Source organism: Budorcas taxicolor, chromosome 8, assembly GCF_023091745.1.
Source record: "Budorcas taxicolor isolate Tak-1 chromosome 8, Takin1.1, whole genome shotgun sequence".
Classification (NCBI taxonomy): domain Eukaryota; kingdom Metazoa; phylum Chordata; class Mammalia; order Artiodactyla; family Bovidae; genus Budorcas; species Budorcas taxicolor.
Window position 1 is genome coordinate 11,036,934 of NC_068917.1, and position 16,381 is coordinate 11,053,314.

Here is a 16,381-nt window from a genome sequence, read left to right on the forward strand (position 1 = left end):
AAAGTAGAAATGTACATGGAAAGCACCTAATCACGAACTGTTAGAGTCACAGGCAAAAACCAGCCTAAGGCATAAAGTTGTCACTGCTTCTATAACACTGAAAACATTTCAAATTGGCTTCTGAAGTTTAAAGCATACCTGCATCATGTTCATAAACTTCCACTTAAATTATATTTGCCTAATGGACAAAGCAGCAGAGTCAAGATAAATTTTCAAAAGGCTCAAGGGAGTAAGAAAATCTTAACCTTAGTATTAGTAAACTTAGAATATTTAAAAAGAAAGCAATCAAGCACACTTCTGTACATAAACCAGTGCAATAAGAACTTCAGACAAGGGCAGTGCATCTCTGGTTTAAGGTAACCGTATTTATAGCTTAATTGTAACAAATGAACATCTATTTTAAATGATGGTTTAATGTTACATCCAGCATTTGACACATTTAAAATGTATGACCAAAACCCTGAAGAACCAGTTGGACACTACTGACACCTTATCAGTAACATATTTCTCCTTTATTTCTAAATTGCACATACTTTTAGTGTCTACGGTTAAAATAAACTTAGTTCTTCTTAATGTAAATACCAGAGAACTTTAGCTGTTGCCCTTGTAAAAATAATTTACCTTGAATAAATATTCAGCTTTTGTTTTCTTGACAAACCAGAACGAGGACACGAATTCAGCTCTTGTCAGTCCAAAACTGTTTTAAAAGAAGAAGGGCTATTTTATGTGGCAGATATTGGAAATAGCATGTTAAACACAAAAGTCTTGGTTTACCAGCAATTTCAGGTTTGAAAAATATTTCTATATTTGGAGTGCTTAAAAAGTCTGATTCTTTTTTAAACTAACAAATATTCTCTAAAGAGAATAGTCATATCCTTCACTGGTCTGGAGCACTGTTTACAAAGTAGATGCAGAGAAAAGCTTACAATGAAATGGTGTATAACACAAATGGCATAAAATATATAGGTCACCTGTTTCACATAAAATGACTAGCACCTCCTTCCTGCTCCCAAAGTGAAGAGCCCCAACAGGCCACGTGTAACATGAGTAATTATAGTAAGTTTCATTCATAAAGTATTGAGGAGTCCATTACATTAGAAGGTTCTCACTTCTAAAGCCTTATGTTCAAGGCCGAACGTGTGACGGTGAACTGAGGGCAGAGGAGACAGAGGTGGGCTACCACTCTGCACGGTCCTGCAAGGGCTGCGGTGGGTAGGGTTCAGGGGCTCTCCTGCACCCCATCCTCAGTCTCCAGTTCTGCCAACTGCCTCCTAAGGAGATTTACTTTCGCTTGCAATTCCTTGTTGTATTCTATGATGTTAACCATTTCTTCATATGCTTCATCCAAATACTTGGAGGATCTGTTCCAGCGTAAAAAAATACCTATTGAATCCACGAAAGAAGAACAGAGGGGAAAAGATGCACACCATGGGTTAGCATTATACTTGCTGTGGTTAATACATAATCCCATGTCTTATAAGCCTCTTCTTTTTTCACAATTCACATCTGTGTTTTATTATACTCTAAAATGTACAGCAATCTGAGGTACTGAAAGAGTACAGTTGAATAGTGTACAAGAAGTCACCATGTATGTGCCTGTTATTCAAAAAAATCCCATAACATTATGAAATAGATCAAAATGCAGGTTATATTCAGGAATACAAACTAATCATTTACAATGCCATAAACGTCACAGTTTCACAATACAAATATTCTTTTTTTTAAACAATTACAGAACTTTATCCAGACCTATAAGACCTCCTATAGGTGTGGAATCGTTTTCAGAGGAAAAGTGGCAGTTAGAGCAAAAGCAGGGCCACACAAATCGTTTAAGAAGCGGGAACTTCAGCACTCTCTCCCTCTCTGTTTCTTAACAGACCGTCTTCCAGTTCTGTAGGCAACTGCTTTTTCCCCCAGATAACATTAATTATCCTTTTATTATGGATAAAAAGACATTTTCTCCTGTACATACATATATGTTATTGATACCAGCTCAAAGTGATGGCTCAAACATATTCAAGTCAGGAGGTACAAATACTTCCAGACTGCAGCATGCATGTACCAGTAGCAACGAACTTACCAGTAGCTGGTACATTCACAACGATTTTTATGAGTTATCAGAACACTTTCCATAAACCAAACTGCCATGCACCCTAGAGAGTCCCTCTGTATGTGTCCGGATACTACTTACATTCTTATCAAAGAAGGGAGATAGAAACAGAGACTAAAGGCCGACCTTGTTGACTTTTCTATTGCATGTATTTTCAAAATCCTGTTCAGTACAGGAGTTACTTACTGTTAATGGTTAACTTCGGTGCAGACATAAACAGCAGAGAGACATTTAAGGCCACAGTGGTGGTGGTCTACAATGCATGTACTTACCATGAGAGCATTTTTATCCAGCTTAGCACTTCATCCCGTTCTAAGCTGAGGAGGCACTAAACATACAGGGAAACCTTGTCCTTAAAGGGGCAGCAGGAGCACATCCATGTGAGAAGTCTTCTTTTATCACTGAATCCCTGAACTTTCAATGAGGTTTTGTAAAAACCAGTTAAACTGTCCTTCAGGAGCCATCTGGCTCTCAAGTTTGCCTTTCCTCCCAAATAACTAGCTTCTCATTTCTGTTATTAAACATGACAGTGGCTTTTAGGTAAACTGTCTCAGAGTTCCTGAACAAGAACTAGAGCTGTTGTCTCTCATTTAAGCGGTCACTTCTCCTGTACCTGTGACTGACTACACGAGTAAGGAGAAACAGTGAGCGGAGGCTCAGAGCCCCGGGAGGCTCTAAGGTTGAGGCCACTTTCCCACAGGGCCAAACATGGGACACCTCAACCGGTAAGATTAGAAGCATAGGCTGAGCGGGAAGGAGGCAGCTAATGACAGATATCCCATGCAGAACAAGCCAGGAGAGCTGACAGCCGGAGAGGTGACAGAGACAGGCTCCGTGTCAACCCCAGAAAGGAAGGCAACCCGAGCCCCCTCACACATAAAGTGGGCAGACAGTTCCCACAAAAGACTTGCCCTTGGGAGTCTCACACAGGAGAACACAGTAAAATAACGGACGTGGACGGTACTTGAGTTTACCAAACAGCTGCCATTCCTGTATGTATGCCCTTGTTTAACATAAAGATGACTAAAAATGTACTTGCTGCTGCTGCTGCTAAGTCGCTTCAGTCGTGTCTGACTCTCTGCAACCCCAGAGATGGCAGCCCACCAGGCTTCCCCATCCCTGGGATTCTCCAGGCAAGAACACTGGAGTGGGTTGCCATTTCCTTCTCCAATGCATGAAAGTGAAAAGTGAAAGTGAAGCCGCTCAGTCGTGTCCGACTCTTCGAGACCCCATGGACTGCAGCCTACCAGGCACCTCTGTCCATGGGATTTTCCAGGCAAGAGTACTAGAGTTGGGGGTGCCATTGCCTTCTCCAAAACCACCTTCAAATTGATTAAAAAGAAATTAAATGGTATGTTATACCCTTTGTGTAACGAATAGATAATATATTTTAGATAGGTTTTTGGTAATTTTTTAAAAAACAAGCTTTAGTATTTAAGGTATGCGAAGAACTGACTCATGGGAAAAGACTGACGCTGGGAAAGATTGAAGGCAGGAGAAGAAGGGGCAACAGAGTTGGATGAGATGGTTGGGTGGCATCACCAACTCAATGCACATGAGTTTGAGCAAGCTCCAGGAGTTGGTGATGGACAGGGAAGCCTGGCATGCTGCAGTCCATGGGGTTGCAATGAGTCAGACACTACTGAGCGACTGAACTGACTGCACTGAGTATTTAAGGAGATAAGCTTCAGAATCTGAAAGCAAGGCAGGTAAAAACTCTTCTTTAGACATGAAAATCAGGTCGGGATTATTCCACTTAAACAAGACATCTGCATCACCACCTTGATGGATGACATTATGTACATTTTATGGAATCTTACTAAAATGGACTAGCTCATTAACCCTTCAACAGCGTTTAACAGAAGAATCTGTCCTAAAGACTAGCTGATAAAGAGAACAGAAAGCATCTCTTCAGAGCTTACAGTTTATTCCTGTCCCAACTATCCATCACTTTCTTACACAGAAAGTAATGTACTTTCCCTCACCCCCATCAGGATGACCTATCAAAGATGGGGGGAGAAACAGGAAAGAAGTATCGACGAAGATGTGAAGAAACTGCAACCCTCGTCCACGGCTGATGGGGTTGTAAAATGGTATGAGTGTTATGGAAGACAGTATGGCTGTTCTTCAAAACATTGAACATAGAATTACTGTATGATCCAGCAATTCCAGCATCAAAAGCAGGGTCCTGAAGGGATATTTGCATGCCTGTGGGCCAAAACGTAGAGGCAACCTAGGTGTCCTTTGACATATGAGTGAATAAGCCAAATGTACACACAATGAAAAATTACTCAGCCTTAAAAAGGAAATCCCATCACACGCTACTACATGGATAAGCCTTGAGCACAATAATTACGTTCAGTGAAAAATGCAGTCACAAAAGGACAAACACTGTTTGGATCCACTTAGATGAGGCAGCAGGAGTAAGCAGAGTGGTGGTTGCCTGGGGCTGGACAGGAACTCTGAGAAGCTGCTGTTCAATGGGTAGAGTCGTCAAGTTACAGGAAGAAAAGTTCTGGAGACCTGTTTCACAACAACGTGATACACTTGACCATCTCTGTGTACAATTAAGTATTACGTTGGTAAATTTTGTGTTTTTATCACAATAAAAAGAAGTAATGTACCTTCTTATCTTGAGAAAATATCTGATATAAACAGCAGTATCCATTTACGCTTATACCCACAGGCAGTCAAGAGAACATCCTGGACTATCAATAAAGGGTTTGCAAAGGATGCTTGACTTACCCTCCCAGAGCTGAAGACTCTGTGGAGCAACAGAGGGCCAGATGACAAGGTTGTTGGCTTCAAAGAGAGGGTTGGTGAACTTACTCAGTTCACTGGGCCGGTTGACCCAGGACCACAGAGACATCGTTTTCTGCTGCAGCTTCAACTTACATCTGATCAAGAAAGAAAACTGCTGTTAAACCAATTAATTTATGATAACCACTATTAAATGCTGCTTCTATTAGGACCATTTCTTTTCTCTGTACATTGGAAGGCAGAACACAAGACTTTTTAGCAGAGGAACAAAATGCTGTCAAATTGAAATATTTCTCAGCATTTTTAACTGTCAACAATTAGCTAAACTGAAGAAACAGAAAATCTCAACAGACCTATAACGAGTAAATAAATCTGGCTCCGTATTGGATCTGTTTCTTTTACTTTAATTTTTGTATTCGATTCCTTTTGCCACAAGTTAATCACTAAAAGGATGCTGCTTATAGCTTGAGGCATACATAATGGCCCATCTCTGGGAACCCTGCCTCCATGTCTGAATGCTCAGCTAAAATATATTCGTTTTGCTCCCAGGAAACATCCTTACCAGGCTCACCAGTGAATGGCTGCAGAAAAGAAGTTAACACATCCCCTCCCAAATCTGGCAGGAACCAGGAAACATTTCAAACAAGTCACTTTTTACAACTTTGCCTCCTTAGCTCCCCCCCTTTGTTTTATAAAAGTTCCCAGCATCCACACCCAGGCAAGACGCTTCTTTGGGACACTAATACACCATCTTCCTGCTCTGTTGGCTTTCCTAATAAAGTTGCTAGTCTTTGCCCCGACAACTTGTCTCAGTTTATTGGCCTGTGGTGCGACAAGCAGTATAGTAAGACATTTCAACTTGAACAAGTTAATCCTATCTCAGCTCCATACTATCATCAAAGAAAACACTCAGAGCAAATACCCTTGGGATACAGAGCAGTATAAAACATAAACACACCAATTAGTCAAACTGATCATGTGAACCGTGTGGCTTCAGTTAACTGTCGCCAAAACACAATGAGAAAACTATGGTGACAGAATTTCCTAGAGCAAATAGTTCTAAATTTTCCCCCACAAGAATCTATAAGAAAATCTAATATTGAAATATTTGCCAATTCAGCTTTAAAGTAAAAAAGAAAGAAAAATGTATTGCTTGAATTTTAAACTGGTAAAGACTCAGTGATTCCATTCTTTTGTGACGACTGTTAATTGTTTACATTTATTATTCAGCTACACGATGCCAGCTACCAGTCAAGAGACCAATCCTGTCTCTCACGCAGAGGAAGCCCTTAGATTGAACCCAAATGAGAAGATGACCAGTTAAGCATCTTTTAATGATCATTCTGATATGAATCTTCTAATTAACCCTACACACTTGATGGCGCCTGGGCTATGAAGCGAGACTCGCACTCTGGGCCTGAGGACAGTTTCTTGGTATGAGAGACACAATCGAGAGAGAACAGGAGCAGGAAGACCTGTACTGTGGCCATACTTCTGGTGGCCAAATGGCTGGGTGTCCCTGGACGATCATTAACTTCTCTGGATATTACCTTTTTACTCTATGAAACTGCATGGAAGGTAGAATTAGATTATACATTTAAGCTTCTTACAGGTGTCACATACTATATTCTTATAAAAGGAAAGTAACATCTTAATGGTTGCTTAGTTTACTCCAAGCTTTTTAATCAGTGTGTGGACTCATTCTAATCTAACGGAACAAAATCTAGGATATGCTCCCATCTAGCACGTGACAGGCTCGTAATAAGCATGCAGCATCCGGACTCATACAGAAGGGCTCTCAGCCATGCTGACGGTGACCACCACCATCTTTTAAATATCGATAACGTTAACGCAGAAGTGAATCCTCGTCTCTTTTAGGAAATAACCAAAACGACTGAAAATGGCCCCCACGTGAACAGTGTACCCACCTTTCACTTTCATTGTTGCCCAGAAATGTTCCAAACTGTGAGGCATAGGCATGCTCAAAGAGCATGATGAGGAAATTCTCATTGAATTCGAAAGAACAAGGGAACTGACGAAGTATCTGCCACACACAGTCCAAGAAGAGAAGAAACACAGGTGCCTCCCACTTCTGCTTGCTGTTGCAGTAGGCTGACTGTGCACAGCGCTGCTGGAATGGGTGACCAGCCTACGAGGGAAGGTGGAAAGGTGGCAGTCATATCCCAGTGAGACCACATTACGGCATGTTATTAACAGTTTCACACAGCTGCAACAACACTATTACACAGAACATCCTATGATTTGGGTGACAGATAGACAACCTTCAACTAAGGGAAAAGACACGATTTCCAAATATCGGGCTGACCAAAAAGTTTGGAAAAACTCGAAATGTTTGGCCATCCCAGAACTTAACAAGGCTACACAGTTAGCCATAAGAGCTGTGGTTGTTCTTGGAATATCAAATAGAATAATGGACTTCTGTAATAATAAACATAATATAATCTTACTAGGTTGGTGAAATCTGGAGCAAAGTCAAAAAACGTTAAGTTCTGCAGGTACAAAACAAAGGTCAGCTCTCCCCTTCTATCCAGCCAGAGTGCTGTAGCCTGGAGTAAGCTCCATAAACCTCACCACTACATAAAGATAAATACGGGTTTCTCATTGACAGATTTCATGAGGTCACTCCTGATATTAAGTCGTCTTCAGAAAACTAAGATCATGGCATCTGGTCCCATCACTTCATGGCAAATAGATGGGGAAACAGTGGAAACTGTGACAGACTTTATTTTGCGGGGCTCCAAAATTACTGCAGATGGTGACTGCAGCCATGAAATTAAAAGATGCTTGCTCCTTGGAAGAAAAGTTATGACCAACCTAGACAGCATGACAAAAAGCAGAGACATTACTTTGCCAACAAAGGTCCATCTAGTCAAAGCTATGGTTTTCTCAGTAGTCACGTACGTCGAAGAATTGATGCTTTTGAACTGTGGTGCTGGAGAAGACCCTTGAGAGTCCCTTGCACTGCAAGGAGATCCAACCAGTCCATCCTAAAGGAAATCAGTCCTAAATATTCATTGGGAGGACTGATGCTGAAGCTGAAACTCCAATAATTTGGCCACCTGATGGGAAGAACTGACTCATTTGAAAAGACCCTGATGCTGGGAAAGATTGAAGGCAGGAGGAGAAGGGGCCAACAGAGGATGAGATGATTGGATGGCATCACCGACTTAATGGACATGAGTTTGAGTAAACTCTGGCAGTTGGCAGAGCCTGGTATACTGCAGTCCATGGGGTCACAAAGAGTCAGACACGACTGAGCGACTGAACTGAACTGAACATATGAAAAGAAGTTACTGTCATGAAGACATCTGTAGGAATACTTTTATATTAGAGACAAAGCTCTCCTTAGTTTCCCTCTTCTCAACAAAAGAACTGAAGAGTCTGCCATCTACTGACCAAAGGAAATTTTCAAATCATTTGGCTCTCTGGCCTACCCAGAACCTGAGTATTGATGTTATCCCCGCAATCACATCCTTCTAGGTATTTCACAGACTTGTTTTATCTTTGGATCTTTAATGGCAGCCCACTCCAATATTCTTTCCTGGGAAATCCCGTAGACAGAGAAGCCTGGCAAGTGGCCTCAGTCCATGGGATCACAAAGAGTCGGACACGGATGAGCACACACAGAAATCATGCGCATTTGTTTGCTATGCTCACAAGGAATGTAGCTGTGTAAGATCACCATATACTTAGGATGGTCTGACTTAAAGGACCGCTGTCAGGGTGGGTGGATGTGGTAAACACAACAGCATTAACACATAATAAACATGGATTGTAACTGGAAGGGCTAGAAGAGAGAGAATTCTCCTTCCAAGTTATATCTAAACATTTGCTTTCAATCACAGTTATATACTAAGTGACACAGTGCACAAACATCTGAATTAATCTCTAGCTTGGAGGATTTCCGTCTATTTTACGAGACCTTTATTTTAGCTGCCCTTCAGCATCTCATAGGCCAGCACTGTGCTGTGTCCAAGGAGTAAAAGCTGCACTTGGCAAGGCTGTCTGAACTCAAAGACATCACCGTACTTGGGTCTAGTTCGGGAAACAAAGCGTGACAAGAATGGATGAACTTTATCTGTGGAAGAAGTTAGGGTCCCAAAGACTCCATGAAGCGACAGTGAGCTGGGTCTTACAGGGTGAGAAGGGCTTCCGCCTGGCTGGGGGAGAAGGCAGGATGGGGCCAGGTGAGAAGACAGAAGGGATCAGCTTTATCTGTGGAGGAAGTTAGGGTCCCAAAGACTCCATGAAGCGACAGCGAGCTGGGTCTCACAGGGTGAGAAGGGCTTCCGCCTGGCTGGGGGAGAAGGCAGGATGGGGCCAGGTGAGAAGACAGGAAGCGCTGAAGCACACGCTTCCTGCTTACAAGTCCCCACTCCTCCTCACACGCTGGTCTGTGTCTTTTACCTCTAAACAGACTAGGCTCTGTGAGACAAGACCATGCTTTACACTCTCTGTGTTTCCCTCTGGGTAACAACAGACAACTAACAAGCGTTTGTTAGGGGAATAAAGTGCCAAACGAACAATACGAGCAAAGAGGGAGACAAAAACGGAGAGGCAGTAAAGATCCCAGACATTTACTAAGAGGAAGATAGAGGAGCTGTCCCCCAGAAAAGTGAACGGCTGAAGCCATCAAAGTTTCATGTATCCATTCCCACAAACCAGGATCAAACATCAATTACGAGTAGCTCCTCTGTGCACAGAACAGCTTTTCTCACCTGCAGCCACTCTCTTTCTATTAAGGCCTCAAAGCCTCGGATGGTCCTGCTTCTTGGTTCCAAGATGATCTGGGCCAGGGAGGTAACCTGAAGTGTGGAATCAGTTCCTTCTGTTCCATGGACCAGTATGGATGCTCCTTCCCTGTAAGGAAAATCCAGAGAACTAATGGGACACTCCCAGCACTGTCAACTGACTGCTAATAATAAACATTTCTTGAGAGTAACAGTTGAAAGCCTTTTGCATTCTGCTCTGTCTGGTAGGTTCAGATCTAAATAAGGTACATGAAGAGAGCTTCCCATGGGGAAAATATGAAAGCATGGTAAGTCCAAAGTTTCACAGGGCAAGAGCTCTCTGAAACTTCATTATTTTTCAGTTTAAGAAAATAGAAATTGTTAGATTCACAACTTAAGGATTTGTATAGAAAAACATAGGTCCTTGAGTACTTAAAAAATCTGTGTCATGGATGACATGTGTATGTACATTAACAATTAAATGCCAGACTCTTCACATAAATGTCACCGGTACTGAATGGCATTGACTATCTTATAAAATAATGTGAACATAAGATGGACTTCTCTGGTGGTTCAGTGGTAAAGAATCTGCCTGCCAAGGCAGGAGATGCAGGTTCAACCCTTGGGTCGGGAAGATCCCCTGGAGAAGGAAATGGCAACCCACCCCAGTATTCTTGCCTGGGAAATCCCACGAACAGAGGACTCTGGCATGCTACAGTCCATGGGGTTGCAAAGGATTGGACATGACTTTAGCAACTAAACAACAACGAACGTAAGTTACAGAACAGACACACATGGTAACCCGATACATAAACACAGGTCTGGACGGAAGCAAGCCTAGTTGGCAGGAGCTCCCCACACCAGAACCCTAGTACTTACCTGTCAAGACACTGCGCAGCCAGGCAGGCAGTTGTCAGAATCTCTTTGATGTGAGTCAGCCAGTTGGAGGCCTCCAATTTACTGAGCCATCGGTCCATGTTTTGTGTTTGGTCATTACAAGATTCCACGAGTTTGATTAAGCTCTCCTGAAGAATGTGATACCTTTGAGAAATAAGAAAAAGTAAATAAGAAGAAAAAAATAACAGAAGACAGAACAATGAAGGAAGAAACCAAATAAAAAACTCAGCCTCCAGTATATCCAAGAGCAAGAGCAGCTCAAAATACTCTAAAAATATTTACCTTGCTATGTAATAATTTATAGGGTTTAGGATTATGAAACTAATATTTAAAATTATCTGACTGGGGAGAGCGTCAGAGCCGTGCACTTTGTGACCGGTCAGAGACAGCGCCCCTGACATCAGCACCCTACTCCCATGGGCTCACTCTGGACACCTAAAACAGAGAACCCAAGGCCAGCTCAGATCGAATTATTAGTTCCAACTCCCACCCCTTCACCCTCCCAGAAGCAATTTTAAACCATTAACTGCAAGCATAAATGAGATGATACAGGTGGAGGAAACAAGATGTGGAAGTTAAGGGGGTATGGGGAAATTAAATGTCTAAGTATTTTTGACTTAGGAAAATGTAGTTGGTCTGTAGCATCTCTTTTCAGGAGGTTTGGTGACCACTGATCTAAAGCAGAGGAGATCTCATGTGATGAAATTTCAGAGCTAAGAGAGGCAAAAATGCTGTTCGACTAAAACTCACTTGTGAGCATCTACCACGAGTTTTCTGCTTATCTCACAGAACACAAGGGCAAGATACCCAGCCAGTTTTTGACTCAAGCTAATATGAAGGCTCCTTTGAAAACTTGTGATCTTCCAACAGCTAAGAGCTCACCCACTCTGATTAGCTTCAAATAAGAGTCCATACTGTCTCCTGAATCTTTTACCTCTCAATGGACTTGTGAATCCGCCTCCACTGGGGATAATGAGCTTCTTGCTCAAAGCCGCCTCCTTTGGCTCTAGCCTGCTGAGCTACATTCAGAGGCCGAGTATCAATGATGTAGCCACGCTTTCCTGCCCTGAGGGTGGCATTTATCAGCTTCTCATCCTCTTTGCAGCGCCTCCCATTTGTGCCAGTGAGTGGCTGACCACTTCGCATAATAACCTGCAAGGATAACAGAGTCTAAAATTTAGTAATAGCTGCTTTCGAAGTTTCTGAAAACAGAAATGAATTAAGCTAGATTAAGAATGTCTCCAAAAACAGTTGTGTGTCATTTCAGAATGAATTCAATCCTGAAACAAAGAAATATTTCTACGTATTAACAACAGTTTAAAAACAGTAAAACAAAAATAAGACTTGGCATTCTTTTTTTTTTATTTATTTATTTTAATTGGAGGCTAATTACTTTACAATATTGTATTGGTTTTGCCATACATCAATACTAACGCATATATATGGAATTTAGAAAGACTTGGCATTCTTACATGATTTTTCTTCCCACTGTCTCAAAATACTTTCACATAATATAGTTCCTCTTTAAGATCGAATATTATAGTTCACTTAGTCAGTGAATCAGTCATCCAGTAGATCCAGGCCCGTAATTAAGACAATAATAATGGCCTAGACACCAGGAAACTTTCGCTTCAGCTACGTAAACTTAGGGTTGGCAGATTTTATCAAGAATTATAAAGAGAAAAGGAACCAGTGGTAAAATTAAAAAGGTTATACACTATTAAGCTTGCTTTGGGAATCATTTTCAATGTCTTGAAAGCTACTTGTTATCTATTCTTTATTCTCCAGTGGCTCTCTTTCAACATTCCAGGACTTAACCACTCATTTCCAAAGACCAACAACTATATACTAGGTTGGTCAGAAAGCTCCTTTGGGTTTTTCCATAAGATCTTAGTTATTTGATACTTTTCTCAAGAAAGCAACATCTATTATACTGATCTCTTCCCTGGTGAATGGTCTGGAATTATTTTAATCTCATCCCATAATATATACTGTTATCTTAACTACTTTGAAATTTAACATAAGGAAGGTCATCCAGAATGGCAAACTCTCTGACTGCATTTACCATGTAACTGAACAATAATATATTTTGAGTTGTTAAAATGCTTTATGGTGAACCCTAGTTGAAGAGAAATACTGCTCAGCAAACAAGATAGGTGACCTAATTAAAAAAAATCTCTTTATCCTAAATATCACAATTCAGAGGAAAAAGGAAAACAGCTATAACTTTTTCACTAATTTACTACTGGATGCAAAATGAGAAGCAGAGTTTACTGACTGAGAGAAAACACAAGGAGAAAAATGAATTCAGAAGATATTTAGGAAACAAATACACAATGAACACCTGCCTATTCAATGGTCGACTCCTGTATTTACTTAAGTTGTGATTAATGATAATGTGTCACTCGTCTCCCTTTTGAAAATAAAAATGTCTGCAGTCTGGTGAGAATAATTAAAGTATCATAGGGCCTCCCCCGTAGTCCAGTGGGTAGCACTCGGAGCGTCCACTGCACAGGGTGCAGGTTCAGTCCCTGGTTGGGAGAATGGAGACCCCACGTGCTGCAAGGCACAGCCAGGGGTGTGGAAAAAACGAGTCATACCATTATTCCAGTCAGAGAACTTTATTTTCTACCAAAGAGTGTCATATTCAGTATCAGATAACATTAGTGTCCTTTGTCCTGAGTCCTGAAGATAAACGTTCCTGGGCTTTTCTAAGGCTAAGCAGCATTATGGAAAGAATTCAAAGTCATATCCTGATCACAGAAAACATTCTACTCCTGATTCCCAAAAGTTTAAACAGAAGTAAAATTCCTGGCAGGAGAGACTAATCACTTCAGTGAACAGGTACACAGAAAAGGTGAACAGTTCTAAGAACCTCAAACCAAATCTTCCAGTTGACCGCGGAGCAGTATTTACTGTTCACTTACCATGCCATTCTTTTTATGGTAATAGCTGAGAACTGGGAAGCGGCCTCCATGGCGGAATGTGGCTACCTTCCGAAGTGCCTCATCGTCGACGGCTTTGGGGACTATGACAGCTGGCGGGTAAGAGGGGCACGCAGCAAACTCCTTATTGACATAGCTTAACCTCCATTCACTGCTCTGAAAGACACAAAATACTTTAAAGCTAAGCAGGTACCTCAATCTCACAAAATAATCTAAAAACTTCTATTAAAGGAGCTTAGAGATTCATTTTCATACAATGAAGACACCATCTCACAGGAGTTTAATAGGAGGACACCTAGCCCTTCCTTAAACACTCAGAAAACACGAGCTCCATTCTTCAGAGCCAGCTTCTTACAGGGCTAAGTATCACTAGCTCCTAAAAAGTTCTTCGTCATATTGAGCAACATTTATTGCTCTGTAACTTCCTCTTTCTTTTTTTTTACCCATGATTTCCCTATTTCACAAGGCAGCCAATGGCATATATGAAAGATAGCTGATTCTCCTTTAGTTTTCTATTATCCAAATTAAATATATTAATCATATTCATGAACATCATCTCATTCATTCTTGTCTGGGCACCAATGGTACCCTTAAAGTACAGCGACAGGAACTACAGCAACTATAGCAGCCACTCCAGATAATGCTTGACCAGAGCAGAATAGTGCTACTATCTATATCAAATCCCTTGCTCATTTCTGCTGTTTAACAAAGGAGGAAAAATGAGGAAAGACTGTTAACATCATTCTTCAAGCAATAACAGCTTACTACTAAGAAAGATTATACTTATGAGTCAGTGAAATAATTTCAAACTCAGCAAGCTAAGGATCAAAAGTACACAATATAAAACGATCAAATGACACTTACTTCTAACATGAAAAATGAAAGCCACTTCAAGAATGTAAAAAGCTTTTTGCATGAAAGTTTTGATATTTTCCTGTAAGTCAGAGTTAGCCTAACATACTGGCCACGGGCCGTAGTATCAGGAGGATAAGCCAAAGCATGTCTAATACACTGTGCTCGTGGTCCTGCTCGGTTGTGTCTGACTCTCTGCAACCCTATGGACTACAGCCTGCCAAGTTCCTCTGTCCATGGAAAAGAGGAACCTGTCAAGAGTGGGGACTTCCTACTCCAGGGGCTCTTTCCAACCCTGGGATTGAACTTGAGTCTTCTATGTCTCCCCCTCTGCAGGTGGATTCTTTACTGCTGAGCCACTGAGGAAGCCCCTTGATATACTGTAAATGTATTTGAAAAAACCTTTTAGAAGATGCAGTAACATTTTTAATTAAATGTTTTCACTGTTCAAACTTATGCACATTATTAATTTAAAAGATACTTTCTAAAAGAGTCAATAATTTTTCAAAACAAAGAAATATCCCTAGTTTCTGGAAAGTTCTTCCTCATATTGAGGAAAATTTATTGCTCAGTAACTTCCTGTATTTTATTTTTCAACCATGATTTCAGTACAAGTTCCCTATTTCACACAGCAGCCTATGGAATATATGAAAGATAGCTGATTCTCCTTTAGTTTTCTATTATCCAAATTAAATATATTAATTATTCTCATTCATTCTTATCTGGGTACCATTTACTTTATTAATGGTACTCTTAAAGTATAGCAATAAGAAGACTGCAACTCCAGATAATACTTAACCAGAACAGAATAATGCCACTATCTCCATCAAATCCCTTGCTCATTTCTGTTATTTAAAAAAGGAGAAAAAATGAGGAAAGCCTGTTAACAGCATTCTTAAAGCAATAACCGCTTAATACTAAGAAAGTATTCTGCTAATCTATCATCTAATTCTCCTTCCCCAGAGGAACCATTTTTAACTCGTAGATTTTTATTGATTTTGAGTGTTTTTACTATTAGGCATTCCTTACTGGTTTCCTGCTCTAGAGAACGCCGTGGTTCTTCACTGACCTGCAATACCACTTGTGTCAAACCTCCTAGTAACTTTCCACACACGGTGGGGCCTGTATCCGTCCCACTGGTCTAGCTGCAGTGAGTCTCCGGCTTTTAGAATAAGCTTGGCATTTAGTAGGCCAAGTCTCCTATATCCTCTTCCTTCCTTCTTGTTCTTCAAGAGACTCTTGGTTTCCCTTGATCCTTTGCCCCTTTAATGTAACTTTCTATCAAATTCCATGTAAAATCCCACTGGGATTTTAGTAAGATGGCACTGACTATATAGACTGATTTGGAAACAATGACATCTTTATAATATCTAATTTCCTTGTCTATGGGCATAGTATCCTTCCACTTTTAAATCTTCATTTTTTTCAATAAAGTTATAAAATTCTCTCAATAAACATCCTGCATATCTTTTCCTAGGAACCTTATTTTTTAATGCATTTTAGTTGTATGTCTTCAAATTTGTGTCTGGTGTAGAGAAATGCATACAGTTTCAAGATTCTTTCAGTTTCCTATGTACAGAAACATATAATCAACAACTAATAGCAATTTGTTTCTTCATTTCAATCCTTATACCTTTTATTTTCCCTTCTTGACTTCCTCAGCTAGGTGTATGATGGTGAGCAAATCTTTGTCTCACTCTTGAACTTACAGGGAATAATGAAAGATTTGCTTTTTGTATGTTTTTACTTTTGTAGTTACCCTTTATTAGATTAAATAAATTCCCTTCAAATTCAACTCTGCTAAGAGCTTTTATCATGAACAAATGCTTAATTTATTCAAACTGTTTTTTCTCTTCTAATTTTGTCTTACCACATATGTAATTTGTCTTTTCTCTTTGGTTAATTTTGTGATATCTCTTTGCCTTACTGTTCGATAGCAGAAATCAGTATGTCTAAGACTTCCTTTTCATTATCCCATGTGGTATTTGCTGGGATACCTTAGTCTAAGGCTTTGTGACTTTCTGATTTTGAAGATGACCATCTCCACTACCATCTATTTCAATGCT

General features: G+C 40.5%; 1 protein-coding gene across 1 annotated transcript in view; it reads right to left on the reverse strand.

The window, feature by feature from the left end:
- Positions 1–1,219: 1,219 nt before the first annotated feature.
- The window catches only part of MTMR9 (myotubularin related protein 9), a 57,170-nt gene continuing 42,008 nt past the window's right edge, over positions 1,220–16,381 (reverse strand). The window contains exons 4-10 of the mRNA XM_052645128.1: positions 13,446–13,619; positions 11,453–11,670; positions 10,501–10,662; positions 9,610–9,751; positions 6,799–7,019; positions 4,856–5,007; positions 1,220–1,383 (exon numbers count right to left, since the gene is read on the reverse strand). Of these exons, the coding sequence (XP_052501088.1) occupies positions 1,220–1,383; positions 4,856–5,007; positions 6,799–7,019; positions 9,610–9,751; positions 10,501–10,662; positions 11,453–11,670; positions 13,446–13,619 (1,233 nt within the window). The remainder of the gene's footprint in view (positions 1,384–4,855; positions 5,008–6,798; positions 7,020–9,609; positions 9,752–10,500; positions 10,663–11,452; positions 11,671–13,445; positions 13,620–16,381) is intronic.